This window comes from Podarcis cretensis (genome assembly GCF_951804945.1).
Source record: "Podarcis cretensis genome assembly, chromosome: 16".
Lineage (NCBI taxonomy): Eukaryota > Metazoa > Chordata > Lepidosauria > Squamata > Lacertidae > Podarcis > Podarcis cretensis.
Window position 1 is genome coordinate 19,065,858 of NC_137186.1, and position 13,932 is coordinate 19,079,789.

At 46.1% G+C, this 13,932-nt stretch overlaps 2 protein-coding genes and 1 long non-coding RNA gene across 6 annotated transcripts in view; 2 read left to right on the forward strand and 1 right to left on the reverse strand.

The window, feature by feature from the left end:
- Positions 1–1,350, reverse strand: part of LOC307205091 — a 58,853-nt gene extending 57,503 nt beyond the window's left edge. Inside the window, exon 1 of the long non-coding RNA XR_013833857.1 lies at positions 1,247–1,350. This is a non-coding gene — a long non-coding RNA (uncharacterized lncRNA). The remainder of the gene's footprint in view (positions 1–1,246) is intronic.
- LOC307204857 (arylacetamide deacetylase-like 4) lies at positions 1,274–8,012 on the forward strand. 2 transcript variants are annotated; one of them, XM_079956921.1, is made up of 4 exons: positions 1,274–1,454; positions 3,179–3,395; positions 4,068–4,131; positions 6,354–8,012. In XM_079956921.1, exons 1-4 carry the CDS (start codon positions 1,434–1,436, stop codon positions 7,132–7,134), a joined length of 1,083 nt encoding a protein of 360 aa, XP_079813047.1. In that variant the 5' UTR covers positions 1,274–1,433; the 3' UTR covers positions 7,135–8,012. The 2 variants fall into 2 exon arrangements, with proteins under 2 accessions (XP_079813047.1, XP_079813046.1); XM_079956920.1 differs by lacking the exon at positions 1,274–1,454 and adding an exon at positions 1,650–2,445.
- Positions 8,013–8,168: 156 nt separating this feature from the next.
- Positions 8,169–13,804, forward strand: GPATCH4 (G-patch domain containing 4). 3 transcript variants are annotated; one of them, XM_079957116.1, is made up of 8 exons: positions 8,169–8,397; positions 8,966–9,115; positions 9,773–9,846; positions 10,326–10,418; positions 10,815–10,922; positions 11,615–11,721; positions 11,896–11,946; positions 12,807–13,804. In XM_079957116.1, the coding sequence occupies exons 2-8, from the start codon at positions 9,034–9,036 to the stop codon at positions 13,192–13,194; spliced, it is 903 nt and encodes a 300-aa protein (XP_079813242.1). In that variant the 5' UTR covers positions 8,169–8,397; positions 8,966–9,033; the 3' UTR covers positions 13,195–13,804. The 3 variants fall into 3 exon arrangements, with proteins under 3 accessions (XP_079813242.1, XP_079813241.1, XP_079813240.1); XM_079957115.1 differs by having other exon boundaries at positions 8,996–9,115; XM_079957114.1 differs by having other exon boundaries at positions 8,183–8,397; positions 9,026–9,115.
- Positions 13,805–13,932: the final 128 nt, after the last annotated feature.

Consider the following 13,932-nt stretch of genomic DNA (forward strand, 5'->3'; position numbering starts at 1 on the left):
ACATCAAACATTAAAAACTTCCTGATCCTGCTTCTTTGAGAAGCTGACAGTTTAGGATAGATGCTCTATATCAACTCACTGACAGGGAACCAGGCAGAGGGCCTTCTCAGTAGTGGCACCCTCCCTGTAGAATGCCCTCCCGTCAGATGTCAAGGAAATAAACATCTACAGTGGTACCTCTGGATGCAAACGGGATCCGTTCTGGAGCCCCGTTCGCATCCTGAGCAGAACGCAACCCGCGTCTGCACGGGTCGCGATACGCCGCTTCTGCGCATGACGTCATTTTGAGTGTCTGCGCATGTGCGAGCGGCGAAACCCAGAAGTAACCCGTTCCGTTACTTCCAAGTCACCGCGTAATGCAACCTGAAAAGGCTCAACCTGAAGCGTCTTTAACCCAAGGTACCACTGTATCTGACTTTTATAAGACATCTGAAGGCAGCCCTGTATGGAGAAGCTTTTAATGTTTGATGTTTGATTGTTTTTTTTAAAATATTCTGTGGGGAGCTGCCCAAGTTGTTGTTAAATTATTATTACACTTCATTGTATAGCAGTTGCCAGGAGCTGCTGGAGGGGAGAGATGCCTTTGGGCTCCCGTCCTCCTTGCAGGCTTGGCCACCGCGAGGAGACGATACTGAGATTCCTGCACTGCAGGGGGTTGGACTAGATGACTCTCAGGGTCCCCTTCCATCTCTAAGATTCTATGATTCTAACAGGGTGCGGGACTAGATGGGCCGTTGGCCTGATTAAACTACAGGGCTCTTCACGTGATCTGTCTGTTCACGCAGACGCACACACGTGTCTGTGTGTGTGAGTAAAAGAGAGAGAGAGAGAGAGAGAGAGAGAGAGCACGCGTCCCTTCAGAGAGAAGCCCTTCTCTTCTTTGCAACGAGGATGAATAATAATAATAATAATAATAATAATAATTTATTATTTGTACCCAGCCCATCTGGCTGGGCTTCCCCAGCCACTCTGGGCAGCTTCCAAAAAAAATCATAATTAAAATACACTAATACATCAAACATTAAAAGCTTCCCTAAACAGGGCTGCCTTCAGATGTCTTCGAAAAGTCTGATAGTTGTTGTTCTCTTTGACAACAGCTGCAACCCCCCTCCCCACCTGACCCACAGCTTCCCTGCCTGCTCTCTCTCCACCCCTAACCCCAATTCCACGGGCATTGCATTGCACAAAGACCCAAACACACCCAGACACCCAAAGCTTGCTGCAACCCAAGGCGCTTTGCACTCACCCGACTCATTGCAGTACCCGACGGCAGACCGGACGGGTCAGCTGTTCTTCTGAGGCCGCGCCCCCTTTCCCAAGTCAGTATCCAGCATCTCTCTCTCTCTCTCTCTCTCTCTAGCAGCTCGCACTCTCTAGCTTTAACCCTTAAGGCAACGAGGCCGGCAACTTCGCCCCCGAGGGATGGTGTGTGGATGTATGGAAAGTCCCCCGAGGTTGGCAGAAAGCTCCTCTCTCCGTTTGCAAGGCTAGTCTGCGGCCCGCCACCTGCCTGTCTATAAAAGGAAACAAGATGGAAGGCCTGCGCTGCTTTCCCTTTCATGCACGCGGATGCACCGTGAAAGCAAAAGCAGGGGAGTTGGGTAGGAACTGCGTGCTGGGCGGGCGCAGGAGGGAGAGGAAGGACTAGGCAAGGCGGGAACGGTGGGCGGGCGAGTGGGAAGGCGGGGGAAAGAGCCAAGGCGGAATCCTTTAGGTGTCGTTTTGTCACCCCCCTCAGTCTTGACACCCGGGCGGTCTGCCCCCACCGCAGCCCCTTCCTCCGCATCTGCGCCCATGGCCACACCTGCATAGATGTGCCATCCCTGATCACCTGAGCTGCCCAATTCATGGGGGATGAAAGCTGCTGAAGTATTTTGTGTGGGAGAGGAAGCATAAAAATGAAGATGTGTTGCAAGGGTGGTGCCTGTCATAAGAGAAGGGTGTTTGGCCTGATCTGCTTGGCCTTCAGAGTCTATGGAAATCCCATGCACCTCTTCTCTCTGGAGGAGGAATGGGAAGGTACAGCCACACCCTGTGTGATTAACAGTGTGTGAGGAACAATCGCAGCAGTCAGTAATCCAGGCTAGACTGCAATCTGAACAGATAAATAAAATATTTTCTCAATTGAAAACTATGTGGGTTGGCAGAGAATGTTCTCTTGCACATGGAGGACTAGTCTCATACAATTAGCATTGTCCCAGACAAAGTCCTTACAAAACTATCGGCTCAGGCGAAGTCCCTACCTCTGCACTTCTGAGTTTAAGGGAAATGGCATTTGGTGGAACTCTGTGGATGCTGATATTATATATATTTTCATTCATTCATTCCTTGCTGTTTGCATGGGGAGTCTATTATCATTTTAAAAGGACCCACATTCCTCCAGGAATCAGCCAGGGCATAAAATTACGAGTTTTCAGTTTTGCAATGGAATATACGCTTGGACTGGTAAGTTTGTTTTGAATATATCACAATTGAAGGGATGGAGTGACCCACCCTCCTTATCAATAAGGCTACAGTGTTCAGGATTTTTTAGTTCAGAGAAAAGGCAAGCAACTGGTGACATGATGGAGGTCTGTAAACTTATGGATGACATGGAGAAAGTGGATAGAGAAAAGCTTTCCTCCTTCTCTTATGACACTAGAACTTGTGGAGATCCAATGAAGCTGAATGCTGGAAGATTCAGGACAGATAGAAGAAAGGACTTCTTCACACCAAACATATTCAAACTATGGAAGTCTCTTTCACAGGGGGCAGTGATGGCTACCAAGATAATAATAATAATAATAATAATAATAATAATAATTTTTAATTTATACCCTGCCCATCTGGCTGGGCTTCCCCAGCCACTCTGGGCGGCTTCCCAAAAAATATTAAAATACTGTAATACATCAAACAAAGTTGAATAGCTTCCAAAGAGGATTAGATAAATTCAGTGAGGAGGAGGTTTTGGGTGGCTGCTAGTCTCCATGCCTATACCCTGCTTCTAAAGCTACAGGCACCAATGCTTCTGAATACCTTTTACTGGGAGAGGGTTCCTGTGCACAGATCCTGCTTGAAGGTTTCCCACAGGTACTGTGAGAACAGGCTGCTGGACTAGATGGGCCATTGGCCAGGTCCAACAGGCTCTTTTTACATTCTTATGTACATATATGTATGCTGAATGTTTTGATTTAAACAGGGATTGTTTCTGGAAAAACTGGGCATTTGCCATAGATACATCATCTGGAGGATTGCGTTCAATGCCATACTAACAGGAAAGGACTCAAAGTTGATCAGTAAGGACCTGGTTTTTGATGGGGTGCCAGTGAGGGTGTACTGGCCCAAGACACCAGCTGCTGGGAACAGGAGAGGAATCATCTATCTTCATGGAGGCGCTGCACTCACTGGAAGCTTCCGTAAGTTCTTTGAAAGAGTCTCACAAAGGTTTACCAAATGGTTTGTGGAGAATTTGGGGTGGTACTTTAATGTAAAGTTCCCGAAATGTTTGCTACATAGAGGTGGGGTGCTTCGTACTGCTGCTGTTGACAGTTTAAGATTAATGTAGGATGTCATCGTGTGGTAAGAAATTGGGGCTGAGAGGCCCCTGTTACAAAGGTGACCAGTTCTGTATCACACTCAATGAAATATCCTTACAGCGTCAAAGAAGATGTTTCTTCTTCATGCCCCAAAGGACTCCTATGAAATGGCTTCCAGAGATGATAAGAAATAACTGGAAAGAAGCCCAGAAATGTGGGTGGAAGTTTTGTTTTGTTTTCTACCCATTGGCACTGCTTGTTCTGTTACTGATCAAGACAGAGTAAAACCCACAGAATGGTTTTTAGCTAGTGATTTACAAAGAGTTCAACCGAGTTTTTCCCAACTGAGCTCTATTAAAAGTTGTTGTTGTTTTCTCTAATCAAGTGGCATCTACATTTTATGACATAAAAATAAATAAATAAGCAGATCTCTTGATTTCAACAGATTTACTTTTAGTAGGACTGACACAGACTTCAGCTCACAATGATATCAGTGTTCTTGACCAGGAAAAATTGTAATGGAGGTTTTGGGGGGCTTTTGCTTTCTTTCAGGAGCCTCTGAAAAGATCTGCCGTTTCATGGCCAAACAAAGTGATTCAGTGGTTGTGAGCGTTGGGTAAGTGGTTTCACTCTCTTGGTAGCCGTGTAATGCCCCTCAGCTTCTAACCTTTCCTAAGACCTGATCCCAGAGGAATTATTTTTATTTTATTTTATTTTATTTTATGTTATTTTGTTTATTTGTACCCCACCCAGCCGCTCTGGGTGGCTTCCAACATATATAAAAAAGTAATAAAACATTGCACATTAAAAAGCTTTCCATAACAGGTCTGCCTTCAAATATCTTCTAAAGGTTACATAGTTACTCATCTCCTTGACATCTGACATACCCAGCAACAATTCTCCGATGAAAATAGGGACCTCCTACCATAGCATCCAATGTTTCTTCGATGAAAATACTGATGTCTTACCATACTCTTCAACATTTATCGGATTAAAATAGGGACATCATAAGGAAAAGTGGGCCATTCCAGGATCAAATCAGAAACTGGGACAGCTGTAAATCCGGGACTGTCCCTAGAAAATAGACTCACTTGGAGGGTCTGAGGAGGGTGTTCCATGGGGCGGACACCACTAACCAAGCCATCTGCTTGGTTCCCTGTAGCTTTACATCTAGCAGTAAGGGAACATCCAGAAGGCCCTGAAAGCTGGATCTCTTATGTCCTGGCGGGATGATGGGGGTGGAGATGCTCCTTCAGGTAAACAGAGCTGAAGCCATTTAGGGCTTTAAAGGTCAGCACCAACACTTTGATTTGTACTCTGAAATGTACTGGGAGCCAATGTAGTTCTTTTAGGACCATAGTTATATGCTCCCGACGGCTGCTCCAAGTCACCAGTCTAGCTGCTACATTCTGGATTAGTTGTACTTTCCAAGTCACCTTCAAAAGTAGCCCCACATCCAGTGCATTGCAATAGTCAAAGCCAGAGATGACCAGAGCATGTACCACCCTGGTGAGACAATGTGCAGGCAGGCAGGGTCTCAGCCAGCCTACTAGATGGAGTTGGTAGGCAGCTTCCCTGGACACAGACCTGACCTGTGCCCCCATGGACACCTGTGAGTCCAGAATGACTCTCAGGCTGCACACCTGGCCCTTTAGGGGCACAGTTGCCCCACTCAGGACCAGGGAGTCCCCACATCCACCCAGCCCCTGTCCCCCAGAAACAGTACTTCTGTCTTGTTGGGACTCAAGTTCAGTGGGTGAAATGCCATCCAGCTTTATAAAGTTGTAAACATAGTGATTTTCCCAACATTTAGAATGGGTGTTCATTTTTGTATTTAGATTTCTAGCTCAAATCCCTTTGACTTTGAACATAGTAAGAAATCTACTGGATCAGGCCAAAGGGGACTCATCTAGTCCAGCATCCTGTTCTCACGGTGGCAAACCAGATGCCCGAATGGGAAACGCACAAGCAGGACCTGAGCAGAAGAGCTCTCTCCCCAGGTCCAGTTTCCAGCAACTGGTATTCAGAAGCATTACTGCCTCTCATAGTGGCACATCATCCTTGTGACTAGTATCCATTGGTATTAGCAATTGCTAGTAGTCTTGCCAACCTGATCAGGTGAGCTGTGGATGGAGGACAGGTAGATACCAAGTTGTGGCATTATAACTTCACTGATGCACAGGATGCTACCGGAACCTGCTACCGGACAGAGGAAAACAAGAATAGACCCTCCAGGTGCCCTTATTTGCAGTGACTGTCGCAGATTTTCAGAAGCCATCCTGGTTTCTGATTTGATCCCAGAATGTCCCACTTTTCTTCAGGACGTCCCTATTTTCATTGAGTGTTTGGAATTATGCAGCCCCTGAGCCAAAGAGATAAGAGATACGGCATCTGAAGGCAGCCCTATATAGGGAAGTGTTTTAATGTTTAATGCTTTATTATGTTGTTATATATGTTAGAAGTTGCCCGGAGTGGCGGGGGCAACCCAGTCAGATGGGTGGGGTATAACTAATTTATTATCATTATGGAATAGAATGCCCCTATTTTCATCGGAGAAATAAGGGGGGGGTATTCAAGAAGGAAGGAGCTGGAGGGTAGAGAAAGGTGTGCTGTAATGAAACCGCCTATTCATCCAAAGGGAAAGTTTGCATTTGCTTTCCATTTTTGCCTCAGGTCCACCTGTAGCTGGCATGTGGCCCCCACAAGGTTGCATGGAAAAGAATGTGGCCCCAGGGGTGAAAAAGATTATCAGCACTTGCAGTATACCATTACAGAAAATGGTCTTTTTCCATGAAGTATATGGTGTTGATTGTGGGCGATATCTTGTTTTCTCTTTAGATTTCGTTTAGCTCCTGAGCATCCCTATCCAGTCCCTGTACTGGACTGTTTAACTGCTGCAATACACTTTCTGAAGAATGCAGAGGAATACGGAGTGGACCCCAACTGCATTGCCATTGTTGGGGACAGTAGTGGAGGCACATTTGCTGCAGCTATTTGTCAAGAACTGGTGACCAGAGAGGACCTCCCAAGACTGCGAGCTCAGGTCCTGATCTACCCATTTCTACAATCAGGGGACTTTGATTTGCCATCCTATCAGCAAAACCAATCAGTTCCTCTCTTGTACAGAAAACGAGCTATCAAACTTGGTTTGACACATCTCACTGGGAAGGAGATCAATGTGGACCTAGTTATAAAAGGTGCCCATATCCCTCCTGATTTGAGGGAGAAGTACAAAAAATGGGTCAGTGCTGATAACATTCCAGAAGAATTTAAGGCCAGGGGCTATGTCCCTAATGCTCCTGTCCCATTTTCAAAAGAACTTTATGAACAAGTTAAAAGAGCTGGTGAGACAAAGTTTGCCCCCCTTCTAGCAGAGGATGACATAATCCGCCAGCTCCCGGAAACTTTCATTCTAACTTGCGAGTATGATATTCTCCGGGATGATGGGCTGTTGTACAAGAAGCGGTTAGAGGACAACGGTGTGCTAGTGACACATCACAATCTTCCAGATGGATTCCATGCAACAATTAGCTTTTTTGATTTATGGCCAATTGAATTTCCGAGCTCAAGGAAATGTATGCAGCATGTGGTACAATTCTTAAAAAGTTTATATAAATGAATGACCTTCTTTGTCTTCCATTGGCAGCCTTCCCCTGTTGTGGCTGAACATTCCCCTCTCGCTGTTGTCCCAAACCTAAAGTAAGACGAGAAACTCATATCCAAAATTCTACCCAGTCTGATTGATTAAATTCACCATGACATTTGTAAGTTTGTAAGCAAAGCGCTGCTGGATCAGGCCACTGGCCCACCTCATCCAACATCCTGTTCTCAGAGTGACCAAGCAGAGGCCTCTTGTGATGCCAGCAAGCAGTACCTGGGTGCAAGAAATCTTTTGCAACATTCAGCAGCTTACAGCTTGCAATAGTGGAGGAAGAACATAGCTATCGCCACCCCCATGAATTGGGCCTAATCCTCTTAAAGCCATCCTACCGAGTCACCAGGTTAGCTTATTCCATTAACTCTTGCTCCATAATATTTGAATATATTTAGCAATAAAGAAGGTGCTTCTGTGTATTAAGTGAGCTAAGCCCTTGGGAGTGATATAAACACATTTAATTACACCATTAGACAGGATTATAGCAAAACACTCATTTCGTAACACTCATTCCGCATTTGTAAGAAATCAACCTTTTAGTGTGGCAAGACACACTTTGGAACTCCCTGCCTATTGATAGCAATCAGGGTCCCTCACCACACTATTTTTGGTGCCTGCTAAAATTGTTGTTAATGCCAGCCTATTCAGATATGAATAATGTTGCTATATATGTTTTAAGGTCATTGTTGATTTCATTATTCTTTTCTGAATCTTTTAAACGGCTGTTTTTTCTGATAATTTTGCTTTTTGTTCCTCTTGCAAACTGCTTTGAGGCCCCCCCTTGCAATCAAGGTGTATATAGATTTCATGAAACAATAAAAAATAAAGGTGTTAAAAAGCAACGCTTGTGTTTGCAACTGTCACCCGACAGGTGTATATTTGCAGAGGTTGGGCTAATGTCTAACAGCGATAAAGCTTTTAATAATGCCAGTCAGAGAAAAGCCAGTAGCAAAAATCATTTATTTAAAAAACCCTTTAAACGCGCAGCAATCCAGCACTAACTACAACACGGCCCCTAAACAAGCAGCTCTAACCCTCCTCGCTGGTCCTTTCGGTCCCCTCCCTTCAATTCACCCACAATCCTTTGCAGCCAGGGCGGGGGTGGGGAAGGATCTTACTTCCTGTCAAGATGGCCGCGCCCGTGTTGATCACGTGTCTGCATCAAAAGTGAAGCGCCGCAATTCCGAGTGATCCGCAACTGGAGCTTTTTCGTTTTCTGGAGGACTGGTGAGCTGGGTGCTTTTTATTGTGGGCGGGGGTTGCTGGAGAGATGCGGGAGTGCAGTCCGAGGCTATTCCGCCTTTGGGCAGAGTGGAGGGTCGCTGGTGAGAGAGTTTGAGTTTCCTTCTCCAGGGTTAAGGTCGTTGAGAGCTAAGTAATCCTTCTTCTTGTGTAGGGCTATGGTAGAGCAACTGGTTTGCGTGCAGAAGGTCCCAAATTGGCTGCTCCAGGCAGGACTGGGGGGGGGGGGGAATTCCCTGCCTGAAATCCTGGAGAGCAGCTGCCAGTCAGTGTAGGTAATACTGGGGTAGGGGGGCCAAGAGTCTGATTCAGTATAAGGCAGCTTCCTCGGCTTCTATTTAAATCAGTCCTTTATTCAGAACCGTGAGGGCTGTAATTTTTCTTTTTCTTCTGGGGAAAAGCTGTAGCTCAGTAGCACAGTATCTGCCTTGCATGCAGAAGGCTCAATCCCTGGCATGCCCAGTAGGGCTGGGGTAGGACTCCCTGCCTAAAATCCTGGAGAGGGACAGCCAGTCAGGGCTCATTCAGACTTCCTTTTGTGCCGTGTTTCCAGACACAGGTCTGCTGCTCTTTTATTTCGCAGCTCCTTTATGTTCCTTATGTGTCTATCCAGCTTCTATCATGAATGACACTGCTCAGGAGAATAAAAGCAAAGGGCTGAAATTTGCAGAGAAGCAACTGAAGAAGCATGGCTGGAAGAAAGGTAAGTGGGTGGGGCTTGTTCATGGGGATCTTTTGGATACATTCACCCCCCCCCCCCAAATTAGTGTATATGTATAGAAGTGCAAGTAGATGAATAGGTACCGCTCCGGCGGGAAGGTAAACGGCGTTTCCGTGTGCTGCTCTGGTTCACCAGAAGTGGCTTAGTCATGCTGGTCACATGACCCAGAAGCTGGATGCCGGCTCCCTCGGCCAATAAAGCGTCGCAATCCCAGAGTCGGTCACGACTGGACCTAATGGTCAGGGGTCCCTTTACCTTTACCTTTATAGAACTGGAGCAACATTAGATTCATCACAGCATGGGGCAAAAGGATGGGGTGGGATGCGGAAACAAAAACCAGTCAAAATCTGTGTTTCAACTTCACACACACTAGCAGGGTGGGAAGCAGGAAAGTGTTTATCTAAAGGCCTTAAATCTTTTGTTGGTCCAGTATCATATTCTTTTTCTGTGTGTGTAGTGTTATGGCATGCACTCAGCTCTCGTTACGGTCAGACCCCATGTGCCAGTTAAATACTAACCACTGTTCTAACTGCTTGCTTTTTTGGAATGATATTTGGAACTCATTGGCTGCAAAGAACTCTGCCTCCTGTTTGTTCTTTCTCCTAACCGTGACTCCACTTTTTGCAAACTTTATTTTAGGCAAAGGACTTGGGAAGCGAGAAAATGGGATCTCTGAAGCCATAAAGGTCAAAGTCAAGTGTGACTCAGCTGGGGTAAGGAAGGTTATGATCTTGAGCCTGTGGGTTTAGAAAAGATAAGGGAGGCTGAATCTTTGATCAGCAAGTTCAGTGGAGAAGGAAGGAGCTGGAAAAAGGGTCTTTAAAAGTGCTCCCTGTTGATTAACATATTATGGGTGTGAAGTACTCTTCATCAGAGGCAACAGACACTTTAATGATTTAAATAAGGAGCTTGATCATAGAATAGATTTCGTTTTAGCTAAAATCGGTTGAGAAGCGTCTATAGTTGTAGAATTCCTGGCCAAAACAAGAATAAAATTTTAAAAAATACAAATAGCTTCAAAATGCAGGAGAGGGAGTCATAAGAGGGAGGCAGTGGGCTACTGTGTAATCGTCTCTTTGGTTTGGGATATGGTAGTGGCAGCCTTTGGAGCCCTTCAAACTTGTGGGCAAAAGTGACTATCACTACTTTGGGAGAGTCTACAGCCCATAACTTCTGTTTCATTCCAACACAGGTGGGCCACAACCCAGCTGAGCAATTCACTTTCCATTGGTGGGACCACCTCTTCAATTCATCTGCTGCTAACATTGCTGTGGAGACTGGGCAGGTAAAGAGGGCATACAACTTTGGGCTTTGGCATTGGTGGAAGGCCCAGGGTTTTGTCATGGTGTGGAAAGTTATACAGCAGGCCAGAGGTTTTCATCTTTTTTCAATACACTGCTCCCTTGTCCAACTACATTCTTTCTGCATCACCCCTGTGGGGCTCAGGAGCCCAGTTATGCCACCCCTTTCCTGCAGAGCTGGCAGCCTCTCACCCTTTTTCGATCAGTCTCCTCTCCCCTCTCCCCTGTCCTCTGGCCACTGCTGCCGCCCCCCTGCCCCAAAGAGAGGTGCCTCCTTACACTGCCTATTCCCAACAGCAAGGGCATGCCATGCGGTGATTGTTCTTTTTCAGGCTTTGAGTTCTGAATGCAGCTGCGCCTCTCTTCTTCCTCCCCTCTAGGATGGTGTCAAAGTGAAAAAGGTATCTGAGCAAGATGGAGTGATAACGAATAAAAAGCCCCGTAAAGCGCATGGGGAGAAGAACTTGGTCTATGGGCGCTTTGTGAAGGTAGTGAGATGTTAAAGATTCAAACTTGTAGTGTTGATGGTGGGGCTTGGCGTGTTTGGAATGGTTTGTAGCTCACTGGAAGAGCCCCTGCGCTGCATGCAGGAAGTTTTGGGCTCAGAGACCCCCAGTTTAAAGGGATCTCCTATGGAAGGGCCATTTCCAGTCAGAATGTGGCTTAACAGTGAGTAAAGATACATTTTTGGCCACCTTATACCCATCTCCCGATATGCCCCACGGAGAGCCTCAAGGTCCATAAATAGCAACACCCTAGTGGTCCCGGGCCCTAAGGAAGTTAGATTAGCTTCAACCAGAGCCAGGGCCTTTTCAACACTGGCTCTGGCCTGATGGAACGCTCTGCCTCATGAGACCAGGGCCCTGCAGGATATGATTTCTTTCCGCAGGGCCTGTAAGACAAAGTTGTTCCACCTGGCCTTTGGCTTGGAGCCAATTTGATTCCCTACCACTCTTTCTTTTTTCTTTTTCCTCCTGTGATGAGGCTGCATTTTAATATTTTAATGTTTCAATATTTTAATGTTGTATTTTAATCTTGTTTTTAAGTTGTATTCATTCAACTTGTTTTTATTATTGCTTGTTAGCTGCCCTGAGCCCGGCCTTGGCTGGGGAGGGCGGGGTATAAATAAATATTATTATTATTATTATTATTATTATTATTATCTATGCCCCACTTCCAGGCAGCTACATTGACATCTGGTGGAGAAGAGCCTGTATATGTCGTCTCCTCTTCAGATAGCGACAAAGAGGATGAAGATGAGCAACTGGACCGATCTACAGCCAGGAGGTAACCAGGGGTGGGGTTGGCCTAGATCCACTTGGTTGGCAAAGAGGTCTAACCACACTTCCCCCTTTTTTTTTGCCTCGAGGGGCTGAATTGGGAGCAAGAAAATGGTGTGTGTGTGTATTCTCCTTAGCTGCAGGCTGGTCACTCCTTAACACAAGCTTTTCTCTTTCCCAGGCTGACTGATGAAGAGCTGGTCCAGGCCTGTGGAGGAAGAACAGCCCATAAGTGAGTATGGTATGAGAGTTGGCTGATGCACCCCCAATTTTATGGGGAGGGTTGAGTTTTAACAACTTGGGCCAGTTTACCTGTGAGATCGCCATACCTCATATATGCCCACTTGACCACCACTTTGATCTGCGGAACTGGCAGAGTTACAGGTTTCACGTTAATGCCCATTCTGCATTTGTAAGAAATCATTTTTTTTTAGTGTGGCAGCACCTACACTTTGGAACTCTCTTCCTATTGACACTAGGTGGGCGCTTTCACTATATTCTTTTCTGGCGCCTGCTAAAACCACATTTGTTTAGACTAGCCTACCTAGATACGTAGAATGTTTACATGTGTTTTAATCTGTTCTCAGCTAACCGCTGGTTTTAATTATTTGCATGTTTTAAATGGCTGGCTCTACTCATAATTTTATTGTTTTATTCTGTTTGTAAATCACTCTGAGGTTTTATTTTTACTGTCAAGTGGTATACAAATATTATGAAATAAATAACGTGTTTAGAACAGCCTTCGCCAACCCCGTGGCCTTCAGATATTTTTTACTACACCCTCTTCTTCCCCCCTCCCTTTGCTGATGGGAGTTGTAGCTCAGATTATCTGTGTGGCACCAGGTTGATGGAAGGCCTCTCTGCAGCTAGATGTGCAGTGGGTGGTATTAAGTGCATGGGGGTAGGTGAAGCTCTTCTATTTTCTTACACTGGCCACTGGTGGATTAAGTGACACTTTTCCGCAAGCCAGATTTGGCCCATGTCTACCAGTTGGAGAACCTGGAGAAGTCATGAGCAAAGTTCAGAAGCTTAAAGTTTTGGTGGCTGGAGTTGCTACTGCCATTCCCAATGTCTGTTCTGTGCTCTCTCCAGAGGGGCTCGGCATGGCTTAACCATGACAGCAAAGCTGGCACGGCTGGAGGAACAGGAAAAGGCTTTCTTGGCTCGCTACGTCCAGCAAAAGGGAGGAAAGCAGGAGGCAACTGAGGCTGCCTTGAATGGCAGCAGCCCACAGCAAAAGAAAGCCAAGAAACGCAAAGAACGAGAAGGCGAGGCTGCGATTCATGAGAGCTTGGAAGTGACAGTAGATGAGGATCCCTGGGAAGAGCAAGAGGAGGAGAAACCCAACAAGAAGAAAAAGAAGAAGAAAAGGAAGCACCGGGAGGATGGAGAAAGCAAGAAAGGACCGTTGGTAGAAATTGCAGAGAAATGGACAGAAATGGCCAGTCACAGAGGGAAGCCAAAGAGGAAATCAAAATGAAAGTGGGATGATAGCAGAGGGAATTGTGGTGGTGGTCTTCTGCTCGCTGAAATTCTTAGAGCCCAGTTCCTGCTGGATCCCATCACTGCTGTCCCACATTAGAAACTTGCTGTGTCAACAGCACCCTCTGGCCCAGGGGTAGGCAACCTAAGGCCCATGGGCCGGATGTGGCCCATTCGCCTTCTCAATCTGGCCCTCGGATGGTCCAGGAATCAGCATGTTTTTACATGCGTAGAATGTGTGCTTTTATTTAAAATGCATCTCTGGGTTATTTCTGGGACAAAGGAATTCATTCATCCCCCCCAATATAGTCTGGCCCACCACATGGTCTGAGGGACGGTGGACCGGCCCATGGCTGAAAAAGGTTGCTGACCCCTGCTCTAGCCTAAGCTCATTTGCGCACTTTGTGTCGTGGAGGCTGGCTGCCTAATTTTTTTCTTGTAAAGAATCAGCAGCTGGAAGAGTAAGGTGGCAAAAACACAGAGAGAAGCAGGGGGTTGTATCCAGTGAATCCCTTTTGCAAAGGGAACAGACCTCCCCTGGGTCTGATCAAACCTGCTCTAGGAGGTTAGGTAAATGGATATTAAAAATGTAACAGTGCATGGCTCAATTTTGCTTGAAGGTGAAGAAACAGCACTGCTACATCACACCAAAAGTCCCAACATGGGTCTCAATCACATCATACAGTTAAAGCCCCACAATACCACTATAAACAGTCCTGCTGGCTCCCCACAAATA

Coding starts and splice junctions, on each gene's coding strand:
- LOC307204857 (XM_079956920.1), top strand. CDS start 2,269: ATGGCATTTGGTGGAACTCTGTGGATGCTGATATTATATATATTTTCA. Junction 2,446..3,178: donor TGGAATATACGCTTGGACTG/GTAAGTTTGTTT, acceptor TGATTTAAACAG/GGATTGTTTCTGGAAAAACT. Junction 4,132..6,353: donor TCAGTGGTTGTGAGCGTTGG/GTAAGTGGTTTC, acceptor TTTTCTCTTTAG/ATTTCGTTTAGCTCCTGAGC.
- GPATCH4 (XM_079957116.1), top strand. CDS start 9,034: ATGAATGACACTGCTCAGGAGAATAAAAGCAAAGGGCTGAAATTTGCA. Junction 9,116..9,772: donor GAAGCATGGCTGGAAGAAAG/GTAAGTGGGTGG, acceptor ACTTTATTTTAG/GCAAAGGACTTGGGAAGCGA. Junction 10,923..11,614: donor TCTATGGGCGCTTTGTGAAG/GTAGTGAGATGT, acceptor CCCCACTTCCAG/GCAGCTACATTGACATCTGG.